The sequence below is a fragment of the Scyliorhinus canicula genome, chromosome 16 (assembly GCF_902713615.1).
Source record: "Scyliorhinus canicula chromosome 16, sScyCan1.1, whole genome shotgun sequence".
NCBI lineage: Eukaryota > Metazoa > Chordata > Chondrichthyes > Carcharhiniformes > Scyliorhinidae > Scyliorhinus > Scyliorhinus canicula.
In genome coordinates this window covers 33,350,587-33,374,952 of record NC_052161.1, presented here as the reverse complement: position 1 = coordinate 33,374,952, position 24,366 = coordinate 33,350,587, and the positions used below count along the sequence as shown (strand labels likewise).

The following is a 24,366-nucleotide window of genomic DNA, read 5'->3' as shown; positions in this document are numbered from 1 at the left end:
AATAACAGCGGTGACAATGGACACCCATGCCTCGTTACCCTGTGCAACCCGAAGTTCCGTGAACTCAGTTGGTTTGTCTGTATGCTCGTCACTAGGGCCACATGCAACAGATGCACCCACGCCACAAACAATAGGCCGAAAATGAACCTTCCCAGGAGCTCGACAGGTACCTCCACTCCACCCGGTCGAAAGTCTACCCGACGTCCACAGAGACCACTGCCCGTCCCTTTGACGGGATCATAATCACATTTAATAACCGCCTTACGTTACTGGAAGACTGCCTGCCCTTTACAAAACCCGTTTGATCCTCTATTCCCGCTACTACCACTCCGGGAAGGCATCCTTCACTTCCCCGCCACTACCTTGGCCAACACTTTCACATCTATTCCAATGGGTCCTTCCCCTTCTTTGGGATTAACGTCATTGACACCTGGGTCAGTGTCTCTTCTCCAGTGCCGAACTCCCCGGATAACTGTCCGGCCCTCGGGCTTTTTGCGACTCCATCACCTCTCTCATCCCGAGCGCCTCCTCTCCTCATCCAGCCTTTGGAACTCCAGTTCATCCAAAAACCACACCATATCCCCTTCACCCGGTTCGGCCCAACAGAGCGTCTCATAATAGTCCCTGAATACCTCTTTAATCTTCTGTGGCTCTGACACTACCTCCACCTTTCCTGTCTGCACACTCAGAATTTCCCTGGAGGCAGCCTGCCTCCGTAGCTGATGGGCTAGCATACGGCTAGCCTTTTCTCCATATTCATACTGCACCCCCTTGCCCTCCATAGCTGCCCCACTGCCTTACCCATCGTCAGCCTGTCAAACTGCCCCTGTAACCTTTTTGTTTCCGCCAACCCCTCCTTGGTGGGGGCATTCGAATATTTCCTGTCCGGCTCTTATCTTGTTCCATAACTGTCCATACTTTTCTGTGCGCCTTGAACAAGATAACCAGCTCCCGAACCACCACTTTCAATGCCTCCACAAATGTGGCCTTAATATCTCCCCATTCTGATTCAATTGCACATGGTCTCTGATCACCAACCGCATCTTCTCACAGAACCCCTTGCCTGCCAAAAATCCAAAATCTAACGTCCATTTTGGCCTCTGCTCTTGCCTGGAACTAAGTCTAACCACCAGCCAGTGTGACATATGGTCTGAAATCACGATTCCCACGTACTCTGCCCCGACCAACACCGCTCGGCTCACCACGTACGAGAACAAGGAGTGCTCCCTTTCCCACCACGTTCCTAAACCTCCAGGGATTCACCATTCCCACCCTTTCCATAATTCCTCCCAGCTCCTTCGCCATCCTCTACCTTGCCATTGACTTGGGGCTCGACCTATCCATCCTTGGTTCTAATACACAACTAAAATCACGCCCATAATCAACTGATGCGTGTCCAGGTACAGAACCATTCCCAGCAACCCCTTCACAAACCGCACGCTGTACCAAACGTTCACTAGCACCACCGCATCCTTTCCAACACCTCGCTCACTATCACGTACCTTCCACCCGAGTCCCGCACTTCCTTGGCTCCTACAAACCCCCCGTCATTTTGCTCAGCAGGATGGCCAACCCGCGCGACTTTGAATCAAACACCGAGTGAAATACCTGACCCATCCATCCCTTTCTCAACGGAACCTGATCCTTCACCCGGAAGTGCATCTGCTGCCGAAAGACCACCCCCACCTTCAAGCTCCTAAAGTGCACAAAGACCTGAGACCTCTTCACCGGCCTGTTCAATCCCCGTACATTCCATGTTACGAACCTTGCAAGAGGCTTGTGCCTCCACTCCTGTCCGGCATCCCCCCCTTCCAGTTCCGCTTCCTTTAATTTTGCCCTGAACTGGGCCCATCCAAGATGGCCCCCTTCTCTGTCCATGACCCCACTCATTCTCCAACGCTGCCACATCACACCACCCTTCAACCATCCCTCCCCCAACCCTTCATCCTCTCCATCACCCCCATCCCCATTTGGCCTAACCCCCACAGCCACCTCCCCACCTCACTTCCATTCACTAGCATTACCTGGCAGCATGGCTGCTCCTGCCTGACGGCTCCTCCTGTCTACCCCTTCGCTCACTTTCTCCCCTTGGTCTGTGCAAATGGCTCCCCGTGGACCCCGCCCTCCACCACGCAAACAAAGACTGTTTCAAAACCACGGATCACCCCTCCAAAATAAGAGTCCACAAATCAGGGGGGGGGGGGGGTGGGGGGGGGGGACATTTTCCCCCTGACAAACTTGTTGCCCTTTTGCAGACAATCACAATGGAAAACCACATTCATCTGAAGATATACTTGAGAACTATTTTGCTAATTATTTGGTCTCCTGAGAGACCAGCGAATAGATCTTCTAAAAGTGGTGGAAGATAATGGTCAGCACATAGTGCTGGTTGATTTTGGTTTTAAAATCCCCACACATTTTATTGAACTATGCCTCTTTAACAGAGGAATGAATTTTGTCCCCCAGTCACTGGTGGTAACAGGGTCCATGATTCCTATCTCAATTAACCTCTCAAGTTTTTCTTCCACTTTTGGCCAGATGGCAGATGGTACAGTGCACGCTTTAAGAGATTTAGGCAACCTGTCTGCCTTGACCTTGAGTTTTACTTCAATTCCAGTCATGAATCCAAGTGACTCTTTGAATATCTGAGGTTACTTCTTCAGAAGTGGTTATTGATCGTTCGTACAATCAACAAATTGGTTCACGACGGCCCAGTTTAGCTTTTTCTTCCTTAACTATAGAATTATAGAATTTTCAGTGCAGAAGGAGGCCATTCGACCCGTCGAGTCTGCACCGGCCCTTGGAAAGAGCACCCAATTAAGCCACACCCCCGCCTTATCCCCTTAAACTAGTAATCCAACCTAATCGAAGGGCAATTTAGCATGGCCAATCCACCTAACCTGCACATCTTTGGGCTGCGTGAGGAAACCAGAGCACCCGGAGGAAATTCGCACAGACACAGGAAGAACGTGCAGACTCCGCACAAACAGTGACCCAAACCGGGAATCGAACCTGGGACCCCGGAGCTGTGAAGCAACTGTGCTAAACACTGTGCAACTGCGCTGCCATGATCTCCCAAACAATGCTAGAAAGTCTCCTTGGACAACGTGGAGAGGCAACTCCATTTATTGACCATTTAGTTCTACATTCACCATGTTGTATCCCTTCAGTGGCAAGACATGCTCAGTGTATGTCCTCAAGGTGACATCTGATGGTTGAAAAGGTAAATGTTTTAGCTTCTAACTGTATATTGTCTCAGGTATGAGTGATACTGCTGGTCCCATATCCACCCAAAAGTATTGCTGATCTCCTTTCACTGAAAAGACACCAAGCTTGAATTCTTTAAGCTGACTTGACATCTTGTCCCTTAATGAGTCTTCAGTTCCATCACTTAACTGGTGAACTTGACCAGCAGACTTAGCTGTGTTTTTCTTGGTACATTTCTTTTGATGAACCACCAGGTGTGACCACTAGGCCTTTACAATGTGGCCTACTTTACCACATTTTTTGCATTTATTCTCCTTTTTCCAACACTATCCTGCTGAATTTTCTCATTTTCTCATTGTAACTAGATGGAATAACATGTGGAGGGAGGCTTGAGACTGAGAGTGGATCCTTTACCAGCCCCAATTATCCAGAACCATATCCAAATAATGCCGAATGCATTTGGTACATACAAGTGAAAAAACGGCACACAATTACTTTGAATTTGGATGGTTTTCAGTAAGTAACAATGTTTCCACTTGCTCATTGTAACTGCCAGAGACAGCTAGTGCTGAATAGGTACCAAACAGTCTGAATACCTTTAGATTCAACCTGGCCCATAGTTAATGTTTTTGTTTTGTCAATGAGAAAGCACAATCATAGTGATCTACAATGTAAAATTTCCAGAATGGAAATACACTGACCCATGCGATGTATCAGACCATCTGTCCATCTGTATTACAGAATCAGAGAATATTACAACATATATGGGATCCTTTCCGGCCCATTGTGGCTGTAGTGGGTCTTTGACAGAGCTGTCCAATTAGACTAATTCCTTTTCTCTTTTCTCACATTCTTTATACATATATTTATACATTATATTCCTTTATAAAGTTTTGTAAATGTTCTCTTCATTCAAAGGCTATGTCTGCTTCCCCAGTATTGGATAAAATGCACCAATCAGAAACCATCAACTTGCACAGAGTAAAAATTGGGCCAAATGTTTCAGCTGGAACCTAAACAGCTGTTAACCTGCTAATGTATTTGGCTCAAAGATTGGAGAATTAATCAGGATTTGAGTTATCCAAATAATGAAAGATGCTGATGTCTGACCAGCCATCGGTCTTCCAGCTGGAGATGATCAGTTAGGCAGCCAGTGATACCTACAGCTCATGAACCAATTGTTAAAAAGTTAATCGCTAATATTTAATCCTGTTCAGTCAACCAATAAACACTCAGGGCTGGATTCTCCATTTCTGAGACTAACTGTTGACGTAGTGGAGGATGTGTGGCGCTTTACGACAGAAAATCGGTGCAACACCTGCACCGATTCAGCTACTCTTAATGGGCGAGCACCGTCGCCACGTGGAACACAATCAATTCCAGGAAAAACAGTACTGCATTCGTCAGGTCCGTGATGAGCACTCATGAGGCACTTCAACGGTCATTGCCCCCACACACACCGTCCGAGCCAACAAGAAGGCTGGAAGGAGAGCAGCGCCATGGTTCAGGGACGCTGAGCTGAAAACCCTGCTGAACACCGTGGAGGAGAGAAGGATGACCCTATACCCTGGCCCGGGAGGATGACCGCCAGGCTCCTTGATTCGCCGTCCCTGGGTGTAGGTGGCAGAGGCGGTCAGCGCCATGGACAATGTCACTCAGACTGGTATGCAGTGCCGCAAGATACTCCACGACCTCCTCAGGGTGGCTAGGGTCATGCGCCTGGTACTAACCGCCCCCCCCCTCCCCAACCCCCCTGGAGCACCCTGGAGCCCGGGTTGGAAGATGACACTGACTTTCTGTCACAGCTGTCCCCTACACCCTCCACCATCCCAGAGACTATCACCTCGGTTGGACACATTAGTGAAGAAGCTCTTGTGTCTGGTGTGCACCATACAGCTGATCCAGTACAGCAGGTTGTGGTAGGAGCACCCAAGGGGCTGGATGGTCGGAGGGCAGGCCGGCCCCAGGAACCAGCTGATGTCTCAACTGGTCCTGGGTTTCTGGAACAGCCAGCCCCAGGCACAGTCCAAGTACAGCCAGAGAGCCAGGGGCTACAAGAGGGGATAACGGCGAGCATTCGGCACCTGCAAGTGCAGGTGGCGGAGTCTAGCCACGTGCACGAGCAGGGTGTGGTGCCGGCCATGCATGCCACCCAGGCCAACACCACATGGGCGATGTCCGTGGTGGAGGCATTGGGGGCAATGTTTTCGGCTATGGATTAGCGTGTCCAAGGCTTGGGGCATTCTGTGCAGCCGGTGGCCGAGGCCCAGGACAGGGCTGTCCTATCAGGCACAATGTGCCAGAGCACCTGGACATTGCAGCGGCGCTCCTCAGCATGGCCCAGTCACAGCAGACCATGGCTGGGAATGTAGGCTGCATTGCCCATGCACTGGCCGGCGTTGCAGACCCGAGGTGAGGTGGCCCAGTCCCAGAGGGAGGCGGCCCAGTCCCAGAGGGAGGTGACCCAGTCCCAGAGGGAGGCGGCCCAGTCCCAGAGGGAGGCGGCCCAGTCACTGGCTGATGTGGTCCGAGCCAACAAGAAGGCTGGAAGGAGAGCAGCGCCATGGTTCAGGGACGCTGAGCTGAAAACCCTGCTGAACACCGTGGAGGAGAGAAGGATGACCCTATACCCTGGCCCGGGAGGATGACCGCCAGGCTCCTTGATTCGCCATCCCTGGGTGTAGGTGGCAGAGGCGGTCAGCGCTGTGGACAATGTCACTCAGACTGGTATGCAGTGCCGCAAGATACTCCACGACCTCCTCAGGGTGGCTAGGGTCATGCGCCTGGTACTAACCGCCCCCCCCCCCCTCCCCAACCCCCCTGGAGCACCCTGGAGCCCGGGTTGGAAGATGACACTGACTTTCTGTCACAGCTGTCCCCTACACCCTCCACCATCCCAGAGACTATCACCTCGGTTGGACACATTAGTGAAGAAGCTCTTGTGTCTGGTGTGCACCATACAGCTGATCCAGTACAGCAGGTTGTGGTAGGAGCACCCAAGGGGCTGGATGGTCGGAGGGCAGGCCGGCCCCAGGAACCAGCTGATGTCTCAACTGGTCCTGGGTTTCTGGAACAGCCAGCCCCAGGCACAGTCCAAGTACAGCCAGAGAGCCAGGGGCTACAAGAGGGGATAACGGCGAGAATTCGGCACCTGCAAGTGCAGGTGGCGGAGTCTAGCCACGTGCACGTGCAGGGTGTGGTGCCGGCCATGCATGCCACCCAGGCCAACACCACATGGGCGATGTCCGTGGTGGAGGCATTGGGGGCAATGTTTTCGGCTATGGATTAGCGTGTCCAAGGCTTGGGGCATTCTGTGCAGCCGGTGGCCGAGGCCCAGGACAGGGCTGTCCTATCAGGCACAATGTGCCAGAGCACCTGGACATTGCAGCGGCGCTCCTCAGCATGGCCCAGTCACAGCAGACCATGGCTGGGAATGTAGGCTGCATTGCCCATGCACTGGCCGGCGTTGCAGACCCGAGGTGAGGTGGCCCAGTCCCAGAGGGAGGCGGCCCAGTCCCAGAGGGAGGTGACCCAGTCCCAGAGGGAGGCGGCCCAGTCCCAGAGGGAGGCGGCCCAGTCACTGGCTGATGTGGTACAGACCCACAGGGTGTTGGCAGAGTCACAATGTGATGTGGTGCAGTCCCAGACGGAGATGTTCCACTCCCTGTGCTCCATGGCCACGAGCATGCAGACCCTGGTCGAGACCAGAGTGGGCCTCTAGGACCCGCAGTGGCGGGGTGGAGGACGGGACCTCAGGGGATGGCTCCAGTCACACCCCCGTCCCATGGATTAGCCTGGGGCCCATTGGGCACCCCGAGGGAGGAGGCGGTGATGGGGCCTGTTGAAGTGACTTCCGCAGAGGAGGTACCGGAACACCACAGCACTTTGAACTCCTGTGAAATCCTGGACAGGTCCCATCTTGGCGACTGGAAGGATCAGGTCGTGTAGAAGTTATGGGCAACCGTCACTTTGACAGTCACTGGGAGCGGGTGTCCTCCCTCATACCCCTGCAGTGCCAAATGTACGATCATATGGCAGATATGTCACACTGTCTCTCTGTTCAACTGGAGTCTCTGGTGGCATGCCCGGTCCGGAAGGACCTCTTATAACAGGCACTGCCAATACACATGAGGCCTGATGTGCCTCCTTGGCATCTCCTTCTCCTCGGCTTGTTGGGTGGCTGGCCCTTCAGCCTGTGCGACTGCCACCTGCCCATCTGCAGCCCGTTCCGCTGCTGCAGCTTCCCCATCCTCTTCGAGCGGCTCCCGCTCACGCAACTGGAGGCCATCTCGCAGAGCTGCGACCATCACCAGGGTGGCTGCCATTGCTGGTTGAACTCCAAACACCATAGTCTGCAGGGGTGAAGGCCAACATGTTAGCATGGTGCACATACACCCATGCTCAACTAGATTCCATGGGCTACACGGTGGGCCCTGTTGGCAGCGTGGGCGCCATCCCTGCATCTCCCTCTCCCACCCCCTCACCCCTGCCCCTTCGGTGTCCGGCACCGTGGGGTCCCTGGTCCTAGCGCCCATCTCTGCTGCCAGATAAATCATTGACTGTCACTGCCCTCACGGGGCTTCCATGTGTGTGGGGCCTGGGTGGTCCGTAGGTGGGTCGCGGCCGGTTGGGTGGGGTGTTTGGGGCTGTGGCGGGGCGATGGGGTGCGGGAGTGGGCTCACCCATACCACCGGTGTCACTGTGTAGAACCAGGGAACGACGTGGGTGCGCAGCTTCCCCTTCGTGGTGGCCGTTGTAATGACGGTCGGTGCCTGGGCACCTCCCCAGTCGTGTGGAGGGGGCACCCTTGCTGCTCAGCCTGTTCCCCCCCCTACCCTGGCCCTGGCACTGGGCCCCCCCACCCCAGCCAGCATGGCTGCTGTCCAGCCCAGCAACCCGCAGTCATGTCACTCCGTGTCCTACGTCATCTCTCTCGCTCAGCAGCCACGGCGCCAGGTTCACGATTTTTGAGACCACAAGTGAACCATCCTGTAGGGAACTCAGTCCACCGGAGGCAGTGAATCTCGGAGGACCCGGAGAATAGGGGGTCAGGTCCGCTAATGATATGGCAATGGTACTTAATCACCGCGGGGTGAGCGACGCAATTACGCCATTTTCGGGGTGCCGAAGCAGCCCGATTTGGCGTCAAACTAGCACCTACCTCAATTTTGGTGTCGGAGGTCATTCTCCACCCAATCGCGTTTTGCGGTTTTGCTGTCGGCAGAGGAAGAATTCCGCCCAATATTAGAACATAGAACAGTACAGCACAGAACAGGCCCTTCGGCCCTCGATGTTGTGCCGAGCAATGATCACCCTACTTAAACCCACGTAACCCGTATACCCGTAACCCAACAATCCCCCCATTAGCATGGCCAATCCACCTAACCCGCACATCTTTGGACTGTGGGAGGAAACCGGAGCACCCGGAGGAAACCCACGCACACACAGGGAGGACGTGCAGACTCCACACAGACAGTGACCCAGCCCGGAATCGAACCTGGGACCCTGGAGCTGTGAAGCATTGATGCTAACCACCATGCTACCGTGAGGCCCCAATATTCTGCCCCAGTTAAACATCTTTGTGATTCTGTTCAATCCAAAGGCACATTTACTGAGGATCCCGTGTACTGGTTGGTCCATTGGTATTTTGCCATACGTACAGTGTTGCTAGAAAGTTGCAGATTTCTCCAATTATCGATGTCTGAATTTTAAGCTCCCCTCGATGGGTTTTGAGGTCAAAGAAGGGGAGCGTGAAATTTCATGGACCAGATCCGTCAGGAATGCTGCCCAACCCAGAGGGGATTTTAGAGTGAGGTGGGTAGGGCCTCAGAGGGGACGCCTGCCCCTGCCCATATTAAGACCCTCACATGGCCACTTACGCCTGTTTAAGGGTGGTTTCCCACCCAGTCTCAATTTTCAGTTTAGCAGGTGCCGGGTAGCTAACGGTGCAAATTGGAAAGAATCACAGCCTCGATCTCGGGCGGTAATGGGGCGACCTCCATGAAAAACCCCCTTCTGACTGGGGCTTCCCTTCCTTCATGGACTGGACATCTCTGGACCTCTCAGCTGCCTGACCTACCCCCTGATGAAGCACGTGCCCCATTCACATATCCCATCATCCTGCGATCCCAAAGCATCCCCTGCCCTTCCCTCCCTGGGGGTTCTGCCACTTTACTCACACTGAATCAGATTGACTGACAGCTCCCCAAGGCAGGACGTCCAAGTGCTGCCAGTCAACATTCATTGAGGAGTGAAATGTTATCAGGTCTATTGGAATTGGTGGGATGAATTCCCCTCCAACTCATCTGCTGTGTAATCAGAGTGTAATGGTCAATCAAGTTAAACTCAGCAGTAACAAAAGTCCAGCTGCACAGATTATACAAAAATAGCAAACATGAACAGAAAATATTTTAAAAGGCTAATGGAATGCTCACCTTTATATCATATGGAATGGAATATAAGTGATTAGAGGTCACTTGGCAGCTATATAAAGTCCTGGTTGGACCACACCTGAACCATGACAAACTGTTCAAGGCAGCAGATCTGAAGGATTTATTTGGTTCTTAAGCAAGTGCAGCATAGATTTACCACAATCATACCAGGAATCCAACGTTTAAGCTCACGCCAAAGTCTTCAAATGAGAATTGTTAATTTTCTGAAGTGAAAGATTGCCAGGGTTCGAGGAAAAGGCAGAGCAGTGGGACATGGTGAGTTGCTCTTCCAATGAGCCAATATGTACACAATGGGCCAAATGGCCACCCCTTCTGTGCCATAACTATTTTACGATGGTATTAGTTTGGAACTCAGGATCGTGTTAGATCAATCTTAATTTAAACTCAGATTGATAAAATCTTGTCGGCCATTGATTTGAAGCGATGTGAGGAAAAGGCAGGTCTTTGGAGTTAGGTCAAAGATCAAACACTAAATAATGGAACAGACTAAATGGGTCAAATGTCCAATACCTAATCATTAGTTTCAATTGATTGATTACCGAATGGCTGCTCCATGGTTGATACTTTGTTATCTATTCAATACATATCCTATTCTTTTAATGTTGTTTGTAGATGTGTGTGTATATGTTGCCCAGTTTATGAAGTAAATTGTTAATTATAAAAGATAAGTACTATAGTAAATTTCAATTTACTATCTTTGTCTCCCCAGGCTGGAAGTATCATTGCGGTGCACAAACGATTATGTTGCAATATATGATGGAGCTTCAACAAATTCTCCTCTGATTTCAACAATATGTACCGGATCAAACCACACATTTACATCATCATCCAACACTATGACCATTTGTTTCAAATCTGATCACCTGAAAACAAGTGTTGGCTTTACTGCATATTACTACTCTCAGCCTTTGTTCCAATGTAAGTGTGTAAACATTCCTGTCTTGCTCAGTGTAGTTTAAATTTGACTGAATGTGTGGTTACTTTTGAGGAGACATTAGGTATCAACTAAGGCACAAATCAATTGTATTTCACCTTAATTGAATCCAATTCATTAATTTAATTTAATCAAAGAACACGTGAGGTAAAAGTAACTAAGTTGTGGACATATTTGCCAAATCTTCCTGGTTGAGATACCTGGGGATTTCTTGCTCCACAGGACAAATTCACCTGTGCCTGGGTAGATCCTCGATCTGAGGCCTTCGGTAGTGTTATGGGCCAGGATTTAGAGAACCCCAAAGGGTATCATGGAGTTCACCTGACCCACAACTTTTAATAGATTGTGGTATGGGGAGCACACGGCCCACTCTACAGGTGTGGTAGAGCAGAAATGGAAAAGTATTCTTTTAAGCAAAACAATGTTTATTCTATGAACTCAAGTTAACCTTTTTAAAACATACAGTGAACATCTTAGCAACCATTAATTCAAATACAACCTCCAAAGAATACAACACTAAGTAATCCTTTAAGCTTTCCTTTTAACATCCATACGACTTAAAAACAAAACCTTTATCAGAAGCACATCAGGTTAAAGTCACTACTGAAAACATTTATTATTCTGAATTCACCAAATGATCAAGAGATAATCTTTTGATGGCAGAGAGAACAGCAGTATACCTGCTTGGTCTGGCTTCAGCTCCAACACTGATAACAAAACTAAAACACACCCTTCAGCAAACAGCCTAAAACGAAAGTAAAAAATGTGAAAATGTTGAAAAAGCAAACCAAACTCAAAGTCTCATAGAATCATAAAATTTACAGTGCAGAAGGAGGCCATTCGGCCCATCGACTCTGCACCGGCTCTTGGAAAGAACACCCTACCCAAGGTCCACACGTCCACCCTACCCCCATAACCCAGTAACCCCACCCAACACTAAGGGCAATTTTGGACACTAAGGGCAATTTAGCATGGCCAATCCACCTAACTTGCACATCTTTGGACTGTGGGATGAAACCGGAGCACCCGGAGGAAACCCACGCACACACGGGGAGAACGTGCAGACTCCGCACAGACAGTGACCCAAGTCGGGTATCGAACCTGGGACCCTGGAGCTGTGAAGCAATTGTGCTAACCACAAAGCTACCGTGCTGCCCCCTTCTGCTTCTCAATCGTGGAATACTTTTCCTGGTGAGAATTCAATTTCTTTGAAAAATAACCAATAGGCTGCTCTAGCCCTTCGTCATCGTCTTGTAGAAGCACCTCACCTACACCCACATCACTCGCATCAACCGCCACTTTGAATGGTTTCGTATAATATGGGATGGCTAACACAGGAGCAGTGGTTAACATAGCCTTCAGGCCATCAAATGCCTGTTGACACTCCGCTGTCCACTGGAATTTGTTACGCCTAGTGAGCAAGTCCGTCAGTGGAGCGACCACACTGCTAAAATTGGGTACAAATTTCCGGTAAAATCCACTCACACCAAGAAATCACATTATTTCACGTTGTGTTGAGGGTATCAGAAACTCCCCAATAACTTTTGTTTTCACATCCCATGGGACCATTCGACCCTGTCCGATTATATGGCCAAGGAAAGTGACTTGGGCCTTTCCAAATTCACTTTTGGCTAGGTTTATCACCAAACCCGCCTCCTGAAGTCGATTGAATAACTCCATCAGATGTTTCAAATGTTCTTTCCATGTCTGGCTGAAAATTACCAGATTGTCGATGTATACCGCACAATACAATAATCCTGAAACAACTTTGTTAGTTAACCGTTGAAATGTGGCTGGGGCGTTTTTCATGCCAAATGGCATAACTTTGAATTGGTATATACCATCTGGAGTCATAAAAGCTGAAAACTCCTTCGCCCTTTCGGATAAATGTACCTGCTAGTAACATAGAACATAGAACATTACAGCGCAGTACGGGCCCTTTGGCCCTCGATGTTGCGCCGACCCGTGAAACCATCTGAAACACTAACCTTTAAGTAAATCCAGTTTGGAAATAATAACTGATTGTCCCACTTTCTCAATGCAATCCTCCAAACGTGGGATAGGATAAGAGTCCGTTCTTGTAACTGCATTAACCTTTCTATAGTCCACACACATCCATTGGGTACCATCTGGTTTAGGTACCATCACTATGGGTGAGCTCCATTGGCTGCAACCCATTTCAATTATGCCACTTTTATGCATACTCTCAATCTCTTTGTTAACCTGTGCCAATTTTAAAGGGTTAAGTCTGTATGGATGTTGTTTGATTGGAACAGCATTTCCCACATCTACATCATGTATAGCCACTTTAGTACTTCCCAATTTATCTCTACAAACTTGCCCATGTGATATCAATAACTCTCAGATCAGTCTGTTTTTCCTCTGGAAGGCAACTCAACAATGTATCCCAATTTTTAAGAACATCCTCCTTTTCCAACTTAATTTGAGGTATGTCAAATTCACAGTCATCTGGATTTGGTTTGTTACGTTGAGTTAGAATCATTAACACCTCCTTTTACTCTCCTTCCCTTTCAAAGTACGACTTAAAAACAAAACCTTTATCAAAAGCACATCAGGTTAAAGTCACTACTGAAAATATTTATAATTCTGAATTCACCAAATGATCAAGAGATAATCTTTTGATGGCAGAGAGAACAGCAGTACATCTGCTTGGTCTGGCTTCACCTCCAACACTGAAAACAAAACTAAAACACACCCTGCAGCAAACAGCCAAAAACGAAAGTAAAAAGCTGACAGACAGCCCAGCTCCACCCACACTCTGACATCACTACAGTAATAAACACCCATTTCTTAAAGGTACTCTCACTACAGATATTTATATACACACCCATTTACAAACACCTATTTCTTCAAGATACTCTCACATGACCGTTTGTGTAGCCCTGGCAGCAGCAGCACATCCAGGGTCTCGTTGCTGAATACAGAAGAGATATAGGCCTCTGACTGGACTGCAACTCTCTGGGGGCGTGACCTCTGCACCGTGTATCCTTCATCCTGGCAGATGGCATGTTCCTGGCCTGTTCAATGCCTGAATGATGGAAGATGACGTGGGCCTTCTCGGAAAGAGGTGTTGCTGGTGGCTCACCGCCTATACAGCTGCCGATTGAGGACCTGTTGCATAAACAAGATTCCACTCACTGTATTATGTAGAAACTTGCTCAAACGTCTCATGTCCTCAATAACCGTCTGTGAAGAAATTGACATCAGCTAGAGTAGCCTGGGCTCCATGATTCAGAGCTTGAGCAGAAGCCTGAATCAGGACGTTGTATAAACAAAGCTGAGAGTTGCAAGGCTAGCAAGGGCTGAAATTAGCAAAAGAACAGTGTGTGAAAGTGGAGGCAACAGCACTTTAACAGTCTGTGGCATCCAGGATCCCATTCTGTCAACCGGGCTGTGGTTTGTGTTAAGGAGGGTGACTGATCCCCAGGAGCTGTAGCCAAACAGATGGACACAGTAACTCAGAGCCACAGCAGCATCACTGGCATCGATAATCACTGCCGAGGCTCCACCTGGAAAAAGAGGATGTTGTGCTTGGGCAGTGACCTGCTGATCTGGCAACTGGGGGCTGGGGTCATCGGGGCTGGTCAGGCAGCTCCCTGGGTTAAGTTTTGTGGGGAAAATCTAGGGGAAATTGGTGAGAGCCTGTGATGCCGTTGTCACAGGATGAACACTGTCACCAGTTGGTCCCTCCATGGGCCTTTAACGATGCACTAATAGGAGGCCCCACCTGCTGAACCTGTGGGGATTCTGTCAGGATTTACCTGCTGTTCCCCACACACAGAAGCAAGACCCCAGTCGAGAACGTCAGGAAAAGTCATTTAACTGACCGCACAATTCTGATGAAAGGTCACAATCTGAAGCACTTACACTGTTTCCCTCTCTCCACAGTTACCACTGGACTTGGTGAGTATTTACAGAATTTTCAGTTTTAATGTTGTTTCCAACTAAGGGTTAATGTTTTTGAGGAGGTAATAAGGAAATGAGTGAATCACTTTTCATGTTGTTTACATGGATTTTAACAAGGCTTTTGACAGTTCTTGAGGGCGATTCTCCCAAATAGAGCCCAAGTGTTAGCGCCGACAAGGGGCCAGCACGGCGCTGGAGCGGTTCGCACCTACCTGTGCATGCACGGGGGACGTCTTACACGCGCCGGTCCTGACTCAACATGGCGTCAGTGTTCAGGGGCTGGCCGCGCAGGAATGTAGGCCCGGGGGCGGGGTGGAGAGGCCGGCCCCCCGATTGGTGGGCCCCGACCGCGGGCCAGACCCCATCGGAGGCCCTCCCCGGGGACGGAGCCCCTCCCCGGGGACGGAGCCCCCTTCCCCGCCCCACAAGCCGCTCCCCGACCCTCGGCGCAGAGTTCCCGCCGGCAGCGACCAGGGGTGAACGGCGCTGGCGGGACTCTGCCGTATCCGCGCGGCTGGTCGGCCAATTCGGGTCGAAGAATCGGCGGCCCCGCCGATTCCAGAGGCCCGCGGCCGACGCCCCGTCAAACGCACCGACGCGGGGCAGCACGGTGGCGCAGTGGTTAGCATTGCTGCCTACGGCGCTGATGACCCGGGTTCGAATCCCGGCCCTGGGTCACTGTCTGTGTGGAGTTTGCATATTCTCCCCATGCATGCGTGGGTTTCACCCCCACAACCCAAAAGATGTGTAGGATAGGTAGATTGACCACTCTAAATTGCCCCTTAATTGGAAAAAATAATTGGGTACTCTGAATTTATAAAAAAAACGCGTCGACGCAAGATTCTCCGCATCTTGGAGAATCGCACGCCGACGTGGGGGCGTTGTGGCGCAGTTGCGGCAATTCTCCGGCCCAGCGCAGGGCTCGGAGAATCGCCCCCCCTTGACTGCAACAGATCTAAGTGTCCTGGATCTAAAACTGGCTCAGTGGCAGAGGGTCATGGTAGATGGTGTTTTTTTGTAACTGCAGTGCTCTTTCCTTTGGGTGTCTTAAGGGCTTAGTGTTTGCTCTTTTGTGGTAAATAAGATTAGTGATTGCATATGCAGATTGACGTGGAAATATAATGTTGATTATAACAGACTTTGTTCAGAGCAGGACAAGACTGGGGTCGCGATTCTCCGAGAATCGGGCCCCACCACCCTGACGCCGGCTTCCCCATTCTCAGGCGCTGATTCTCGGGCGCCCCCGGTATTCCCGTTGCACAGGTCTGTGGCCATTGACAGTGGCCCCCCCCCCCGGCGATTCTCCGGGCCCCGAGGCCGAGTGTCCGACGAGTTTGGCCATGTCCAGCCGGCGTGGGTTACTCAGGTCCCTCACGGCGGGATCTGGAACATGAGTCTGCGGGGGCCAACCTGGCGGGAGGCCGGGGGGATCCGGTGGCCTGGCCTGCGGACGGGGCCTACCGATGGGCGAGCGGGTTGGTTTTGTGGGGGCCTATTTTATTCCGTGCCGGGTCCCTGTAGGGCTCTGCTATATTGCCCTGGGACCAGCATGGAGAAGGGAACCCCGTGCATATGCGGAAATACGCTGGCCGTAGCGCGCATGCGCGGAAATACGCCGGCCATTCTGCGCATGTGCGAACACGTGCCAGCCATTCCATGCCAGCTGGAGCTGCGGGGACCAATCCGGTGCCAACCTGGCCGCCTAGGGAGGGGAGAATTCTTCATTTTTGGGGACCGTTGACGCCAGAGTGGTTGGTGCCGTTTTTCACGCCGGCGTGAGACATAGCCCCATTATTAGAGAATCCCACCCTGGGTGTTAAATATTTTTTTAAAATGTATTTTATTCCAAACATATACAAAGTTCCAAAAACATAAATAAATCAGAAAACATTCTCCACAGTTCACAGTTTGTGCAGGTTTTTCCCCTTTTCACCCCCTCCCCCCTTCCCTTCCCTCCTCCGGTGGACTCAATGACATACACTCCCTCAAACATGGTCATGGACAGTAACCGTAGCGCAAAACCCTCCACTGATCATCTCAATTTGAATTGATCTTTTCCAGCTGGAGAAAGTCGTACAGGTCGCCCAGCCAGGGCCATTCCAACAAAATCCTTCATCGAGCAACAAGAGAGGCGAAGGTCATTGCATCGGCCTTCCTCCCCTCCATCAGCTCCGCCATTTCCAACAACTCAAAAATCACCACCATAGGTTCCAGCCCGGCCTGTTGCCCCACAATCTTTGATAGCGTCCCAAACACCCCCTCTCAGTATCTCTCCAACGTCACAGAACATATGCGCCTGATTTGCATGTCCTCGCCCACACTTCTCACATTCGTCTGCCACCGTCTGGAAGATTCCACTCATCCTCACCTGAGTCATATGCACCCTATGCACAACTTTGAACTCAATCAAATTCATCCTTGCACACGAGGAGGTCGAATTCACCCTATATATCTCCTCACTCCACACTCCCCATCCTATCCACCCCCCTCCCAGTTCCTTCTGCCATTTCTCCTTCATCCTCACCACCTGAGCTCCCTCTTGGTCCCCCAGCCACCCATATATCCCAAACCTACCCTCCCCTTCACGTCTGGGAGCAACAACTGCTCCAACAGGGTGTACTCCGGCAACTTGGGCAACCCTCAGCATTTCTTCAGCGCAAAGTCCCTCACTTGCATATACCTGAACCCGCATCCCTTTGACAACTCCACTCTCTCTCGCAGATCTACCAGTCTTGCAAACCTCCCCTCCAGGCATAGATCCATCGCCTTCGCCAGCCCCACCTCTCCCTACCTCCTGTACATGCCATCCATCTCCGCCGGCTTATACCCAGTTCCAACACAGCAGTGTTAGCATAGATCTCCCCTCCATCCTAAAGTGCTACCTCAACTGGTTCCACCCTAATCATGGACTGTACAACCCAGCTCACAGTGTACCTCCTTGGTGCCAGTGGAAGTGTCGTTGTCACCATGGCCATCAGGCTGGACCCCCTACAGGACTCCTCCTCCAATCTAACCCACTCAAACCCGTCTCCTTCCCACCATGTCCTCACCTTCTCGGTATTCACCACCCAGTGGTAATGCAACAAATTTGGAAAGGCTAAAACCCTTTCTGCCACTGTACCCTGCCCATATAAACTCCAAAATCGCTGCAGCTTGTTTCCAGAAAAAGGCCTTTGGAATGAAGACTGGGAGAGTTTGGAATATAAACAAGAACCTTGGCTGAACGTTCATTTTTACCACCTGAACCTTCCCCACCAATATCAGATGTAGCATATCCCATCTCCAAAAGTCATCCTTAACCTGCTCCACCGACCTTGTCAAGTTCCATTTGTGCATCGCCACTCAGTCCCCTGTCACCTGAATCTCCAAATACCTAATCTGGTCCCTGGCAACCATAAATGGCAACATCCCAAGATTGGCACCCTGACCCGCCGCATTCACCGGAAACACCTCACTCTTTCCAACATTCAGCATATAGCCCGAGAAGTCCCCAAAGCTCTCTAGTATGTCTATAATTCTCCCTATACTCTCCAATGGGTCCGACATGAACAACAGCAGGTCGACTGTGCACAGCGACACCCGGTATTCCCTACTCCTCCTGCCACTTTACTGACCCCTAATGGCCATCGCCAAGGGCTCTATCGCCACCATGAATAGCAGCGGCGACAATGGATACCCTGGCCTCGTACCCCTGTGTAACCCGAAGCTCCATGAACTCATCTTGTTTTTCCATACAGTCATCACCGTGGTCACATACGACAGATGCACCCATGCCGTAAACCTTGGCCCGAACTTGGACCTTGCCAGAACCTCGAACAGATACCTTCACTCCGCCCAGTGGAAATCCTTCTCCATGTCCACAGAGACCACTACCCGTCCCTTCAATGAGGTCATGACCACAGGCCCGAAACTCACCTTTTGCACGATGTTCACGCCGGCAGCAACCAGGTGTGGTTGCCGCCGGCGTGAACAGGTCGGGAACGGCAGGCCATTCGGCCCATCCGGGCTGGAGAGCGGTGACCCATGATTCTCCGAGCGGCGTGTCGCGTTTTGGGGGGTGGGAGAATCGCGGGGGGTGCCAGAGCGACCCTCCCGCGATTCTCCCACCCGGCCTGGGCAGTGGAGAATCACGCCCCTAGTCTGTTGGACAGGATATTATCAGGGGATGAGATAGGGGAAGATATATATGGTTGTTTGATGGAGATGGGGGGAAGCATCACTAGAGAAGATTAAGGAGAAGTGAGAAGAAGAATTAGGCCTGGGGTTCGAGGGAGGGGTGTGGAGTGAGATCTTGCATGGGGTGAACCTTACCTCCTCCTGTGCCAGGCTAAGCCAGATATGGGGGGTGCACTTGGCCAAGGCCCGCTTGCATGGGTTCGTCCTCTGGGTGGAGGGCAGGTGTGAGCAGTGTTTCATGTGACCGGCACATGTTCTGGTCCTGCCCTAAACTGGTTGGGTTCTGGGTCTAATTTTTTGAGATTATTTTGGAAATCGTTGGGATCAAGCTGGAGCCATGCCCACTGGGTGACTTTTGGGATGTCAGACTCGTCAGAGCTTCTTGAGGGGAGGGGTGCTGATGTCTTGGCCTTTACCTCTCTGGTGGCCCGGAAGTGAGTCCTAGTTGGATGGAGGTCGGTGGTGCCGTCCAAGGCCACAGCATGGCTGGGAGACTTGGCAAAATTTCTGAGATTGGAAAAGATTAAATATGCCTTGAGAGGGTCAGAGGAAAAGTTATACTCTGGGTGTAGACTGTTCATCGCTTTCTTTAAGGGTCTACACATGGCCAGCTGGTGGGGGTGGGTAGGAGGGGAGGGGAAGAAGAAAGAGGGACTGGTTGGGCTGAGGGGGGTAGGAGGGGGGCTTAGGATCGTTACTGTTGCTTCGTTAAAATAAAAATGACAAACTGTTGATATATAGTTATCCCTTTGTATGTAAGAATTTGATCATGTTTAGAATAATATATATATATATTTTAAAATGTACATATAAAAGCAAACCCCAAAGAGTTTAAACTTTTCAGTGACAGGTGTATGCAGACACTCAGGCACCAAAGTTCATAAACAGAATTAAATGAAACTAAAAGCAATTTTACCTTCAACACTCAAATATACGTAAATAAGTTTAAGTTAAAATGATAAATTGTTCATCACAAAATGTTCAAAACAAAATGAATTAAAAACTGTTTTGGTAACAATGACCTTTGATCAGTACTAAAGAAACACACTACCTATATCCAAACCCTCTCTTCGTTAACTCTGGAGAATATGGATACAGGTTTGCAGGAACTAGCATATGCATCTCTGTACTAAATTACTGAGTTTGCTGCAGTAGAGACTCCATTCTTTCTGAACAGTATTCAGTCTCGGAATGTGATTCGTGGAAGGATATTGAGAACACTTCACTGTAAAAATATGAATGAACAAAAATATGGCTTGGGATTCTCCGTTGGCTGATGTGAAATCGGGAAAGGTGATTGGGTGGAGAATAGGTTCTGACGCTAAAATTGCAGCATGCGCCGATTTGACGTCAAATCACAATTCTCTATCACTTTGACAGTGGCGTCAATGCAGTCCAGAATGCATAGATTTGCCTATCCCAGGCCTGACCCACTATTCTCCAGGGCTTCCGTGATTCTCCAGCTCTGATGGACAAGTTTTCAACGGCGTGGTTTATTTATGCTTTTAGAAATTGTGAAAACGGATCATGACTGCTGAAGGAGAGAGAGGGGGTACGGAAAGTGTCCAACATTGCCATAGTTTGCTGACAGTTGTGCCGCTGGCCGGGGTGGTGGTGGTGGGGGGGGTCTGCCTGGGCCAAGGGGATTAGCAGGGGGTGGCCAGGAGGTGGATTGTGGGGTTGGGGTGGAACATCATTGCCACAGCTGGAAAGGCAGCCATGCAGCTGTGCACGCCGCTGACTGCCCACTGTGAACTTTGGGATGCAGGGCAGCACGGTGGCCTAGTGGTTAGCACAACCGCCTCACGGCGCTGAGGTCCCAGGTTCGATCCCGGCTCTGGGTCACTGTCCGTGTGGAGTTTGCACATTCTCCCCGTGTCTGCGTGGGATTCGCCCCCACAACCCAAAAATGTGCAGAGTAGGTGGATTGGCCACGCTAAATTGCCCCTTAATTGAAAAAAATAATTGGGTAATCTAAATTTATAAAAAAAAAAAAAAAAAACTTTGGGATGCAGATTGTATAGGTGTCCCCCCAGGGAAACCACTAGGTAGGCACCTGCTGACCTATCAGCTTTATGGGCATGCTCCAGTACAACCAGTGCTACCAAGTTGGCTGGGATGAGAGTGTGTTGGGGTTGTAATGTGTATCATAGACCGGGCCAATGCTGCATTGTTTTTCATCAAAATCGATTGTGTTCCTCGTGGCGTTGGTGCTAGCCCCTCCATAGTCGCTGAATCGATCCAGGTTCGGCGCCAGTTTTACTGTCGTAAAAATCCACAGATTCTGCGCCGACATCAACACTTAGTCTCAGAAATGGAAAATCCCACCCATGAGTTTTCTTTTACTTGAATACATCAGAGGGAAAATTATTTCAGTAGCGATTAATTTTCATATTTTGTGTGATGTTCGAAAGGGATTCTTTTGCTCATCCAATGTAACTGCAACCTAAGGACCAAAGTTTGGACATGTAAAGTAACTTTTTGAAGAGCAGAAATCTTTCAGCTAATAAAACAGCAGGTTTAATGTGGGAACAGAAATCCTTTAAAAGATGGTCTGAAAATCCCATCCCCTCCAAAATATGTGAGGGAGTTGTTCTGAGCTGACCTTGCTCAATTCAATGATGTTGCAGAATTTCAAAGTATTTGGAGAACGGTTACAGCACCACTTCAGTCAGGATGTCTAAATTGTTCCCAAGCAGTAAAATAGAGACAATGAGCGAAAGGTTGCCAGAACAAGAAAGTGCAGAAACTAAGCAAAATTATAAAGATGTTTGATGTAAAGGATATGGAAGTTTAGAGATCAATGAAGAGAAAAATATGTTTTTAAAGACTTATAACCTGCATCCACACGGAACTTGAGGGGTGGGGTCAATTGTATTCCCGGTGTCCTTTGCAGAATACGAGCTTCCCCGTTGAGGGAAATAAGGTCGGCCGGTTAGGGAGCGGCCGACTCAGACCTGGTTGGGTACCATCTTGTATCTTTAGTCTTAAACCTTAGTTTCTTTTGTTCAACTCACTTTGATTCCCCGTGTCTTCTTTAGAAAATACTTTATTCATGAGAAACTAAGCAATCAAGTTTATTTACCTACGTCAGTTTGCAAAATGTTCAGAAAAAGAGTCAAATTGGACTCAAAACATCTGTTTCTCCCTCCATAGATGCTGCCAGACCTGCTGAGTTTTTCCAGCACTTTCTCTTTTTATGTACAATACGTTAATCTGGTCAATAGTCAGTCACTTTCTGGAACAGCTTGGTTTGGTTTACTAGTGCATATCAATATTAGCTGATCTCAATCATGACAGCTGTATGGCTGCTGTTAACTACCTCACCATCTCTGTGTTAAAACGAAAGAAATGAAGAAAATGCAAGATTTGCAATAAATCAATGCAAAGCTTTATTGAATTAATTTCAGGACTGTCAAATTGGCAAAACACTTGACAGGCAATGATTTTTTTCATAATGTTGCAATAAAAGCCGATGAACCCAAATGGGACAGCAATTTGTGAATATTTGAAATGAGCAGCATTGGGCTCTGCTGCAATGTCCCCAATTGCGGGGTGTGTGAAAGTTCAGCTAAGATAAATAGCTACCAGCTCATCGAATTATACCTCAGTGAAGAGTGAAGTTATTCAGATGAGGAGGTAAAATTATTGAAAAAGGATCACCTTATTTTACATTACTCATTTCCTCATTTTATGATTGCAACTAGATGGAAAAACATGTGGAGGAAGGCTTGAAAGTGGTAGTGGATCGTTTACCAGCCCCAATTATCCAGAGCCATATCCAAATAATGCCGAATGCATTTGGTACATACAAGTGGCCAATGGAAAGACAATAACTTTGAATTTGGATGATTTTCAGTAAGTAACCGTGTTTCCACTCGTTCATTGTAACTCAGAGGTGGCTAGTTCTGAATAGACATTAAAATGCAGCAGGGTAGCATGGTGGTTAGCATAAATGCTTCACAGCTCCAGGGTCCCAGGTTCAATTCCCGGTTGGGTCACTGTCTGTGTGGAGTCTGCACGTCCTCCCCCTGTGTGCGTGGGTTTCCTCCGGGTGCTCCGGTTTCCTCCCACAGTCCAAAGATGTGCGGGTTAGGTGGATTGGCCATGCTAAATTGCCCGTAGTGTCCTAATAAAAGTAAGGTTAAGGGGGAGGTTGTTGGGTTACGGGTATAGGGTGGATACGTGGGTTTGAGTAGGGTGATCATGGCTCGGCACAACATTGAGGGCCGAAGGGCCTGTTCTGTGCTGTACTGTTCTATGTTCTATGTTCTAATGTCTGATAGCTTTAAACTGATGTCTGACCCATAGTTAATGGCCGGGATTCTCTGAGCCTGCGACGGGTCAGAGAATCACCAGGGACATGGGAAATTCCCGCCACGCTGCTCCGACGCCGGGCCGCCGATTCTCTGGCGCCAGTCGGGGGCCGCTGAAATAGGCCCCCGCGGCGATTCTCCGCGGGCAACAGGCCAAACTCCCGCCGGTGTGTTTCAAACCTGGTACAAACCGCCGGGCGCTCAGACCCACGGCCGCTCTGGATGTCCTGGTTGGGGGGGTGGGGGTGGAGCAGGAGTATCTGACTCTGGGGCGGGGCCTTCACAAGGTCCAGGCCCGCGATTTGGGGCTTTCGATCGGCGGGAAGCCGCCATCTGGAGGGGGCCTGCCTCCTTCCGCGCAGGTCCGCTGTTAGGTCCCTGACATATTGCTCCACGCCGGCGCGGAGACGGCAACAATGCACATGCGCCGGCGCGGAGACGGCCGTCGTGCGCATGCGCGGACCTGCGTTGACCGTGGCCCGCATGCACGGACCCACCCTGGCCATGCCGTGCCGCCTTTCGGTGCCGGAGCAGCGCGCAGCACTCCGCCGCCATGCTAACCCCCTAAAAAATGGTGAATTGCTGGCCCGTTGACCCCGGCGTACACCACTCCAGTTTTTATGCCGGCGTCAACACTTGGCTGGGATTTCGGAGAATCTCAGCTAATATTTCTGTTTTGTCAATGAAAATAGACAATTATGGGTGATCTACAAGATACAATTTCCAGAAAGGAAAGAAACTGACCAATGTGATGTATTCGATCATCTGGCCAGGTGTATTATAGAATCAGAGAACATTACAACGTACAAGAGAGCCTTTTGATCTTGGCTTGCGGGCACTGGAAGTAGAAATAAATGACTGACCTCAATCTTGGGTGAGAAGCGGGGTCACGTCGAACAAAAGTCCCCTCGTGACTGGGCTGCCCTCCCCTCACGGACCGGACACCTCCGGACCTTCCTCCTGATGCACTATCAAAATGGCTGCAGCACCGGTGAGCACACACATTTATACCCCGCCTACTAGGCGGAGCAAGCAAGCAGGCAGGTATTTACCCATGTACCTCTAGTACATGTGTCTTACCGTAATACATATAATACAGCTAGTGACGACTACCACATTCACCCCCGTTAAAAAAAGAGTCTGGCAGGGGTGGTGGGAAACAAAATTTACAAGCTCCGTCTGTCGGGGCTTTGATCCTCCTCTGTGATCGCCTCAGTCCTGGTGGTGATGTGGGCACCGACTTGGTCACCGGTGACTCCGGGAGCATGTTATCCTTATCTTCGTCACCCCTGAGTGGAACCAGTGGGAGGACGGATCCTACAGGGGCGGGGGCTGCGGTGAGGTTTGCCGGGGG

The 24,366-nt window shown here is 50.1% G+C and overlaps 1 protein-coding gene across 1 annotated transcript in view; it reads left to right on the top strand.

Moving 5' to 3' along the window:
* LOC119979710 (cubilin-like) overlaps positions 1-23,834 on the top strand; it is a 162,284-nt gene extending 138,450 nt beyond the window's left edge. Inside the window, exons 24-28 of the mRNA XM_038822270.1 lie at positions 3,573-3,723; positions 10,369-10,577; positions 14,503-14,517; positions 22,404-22,554; positions 23,705-23,834. Coding sequence (XP_038678198.1) covers positions 3,573-3,723; positions 10,369-10,577; positions 14,503-14,517; positions 22,404-22,554; positions 23,705-23,834 — 656 coding nt within the window. The remainder of the gene's footprint in view (positions 1-3,572; positions 3,724-10,368; positions 10,578-14,502; positions 14,518-22,403; positions 22,555-23,704) is intronic.
* The last annotated feature ends 532 nt before the right edge of the window (positions 23,835-24,366 follow it).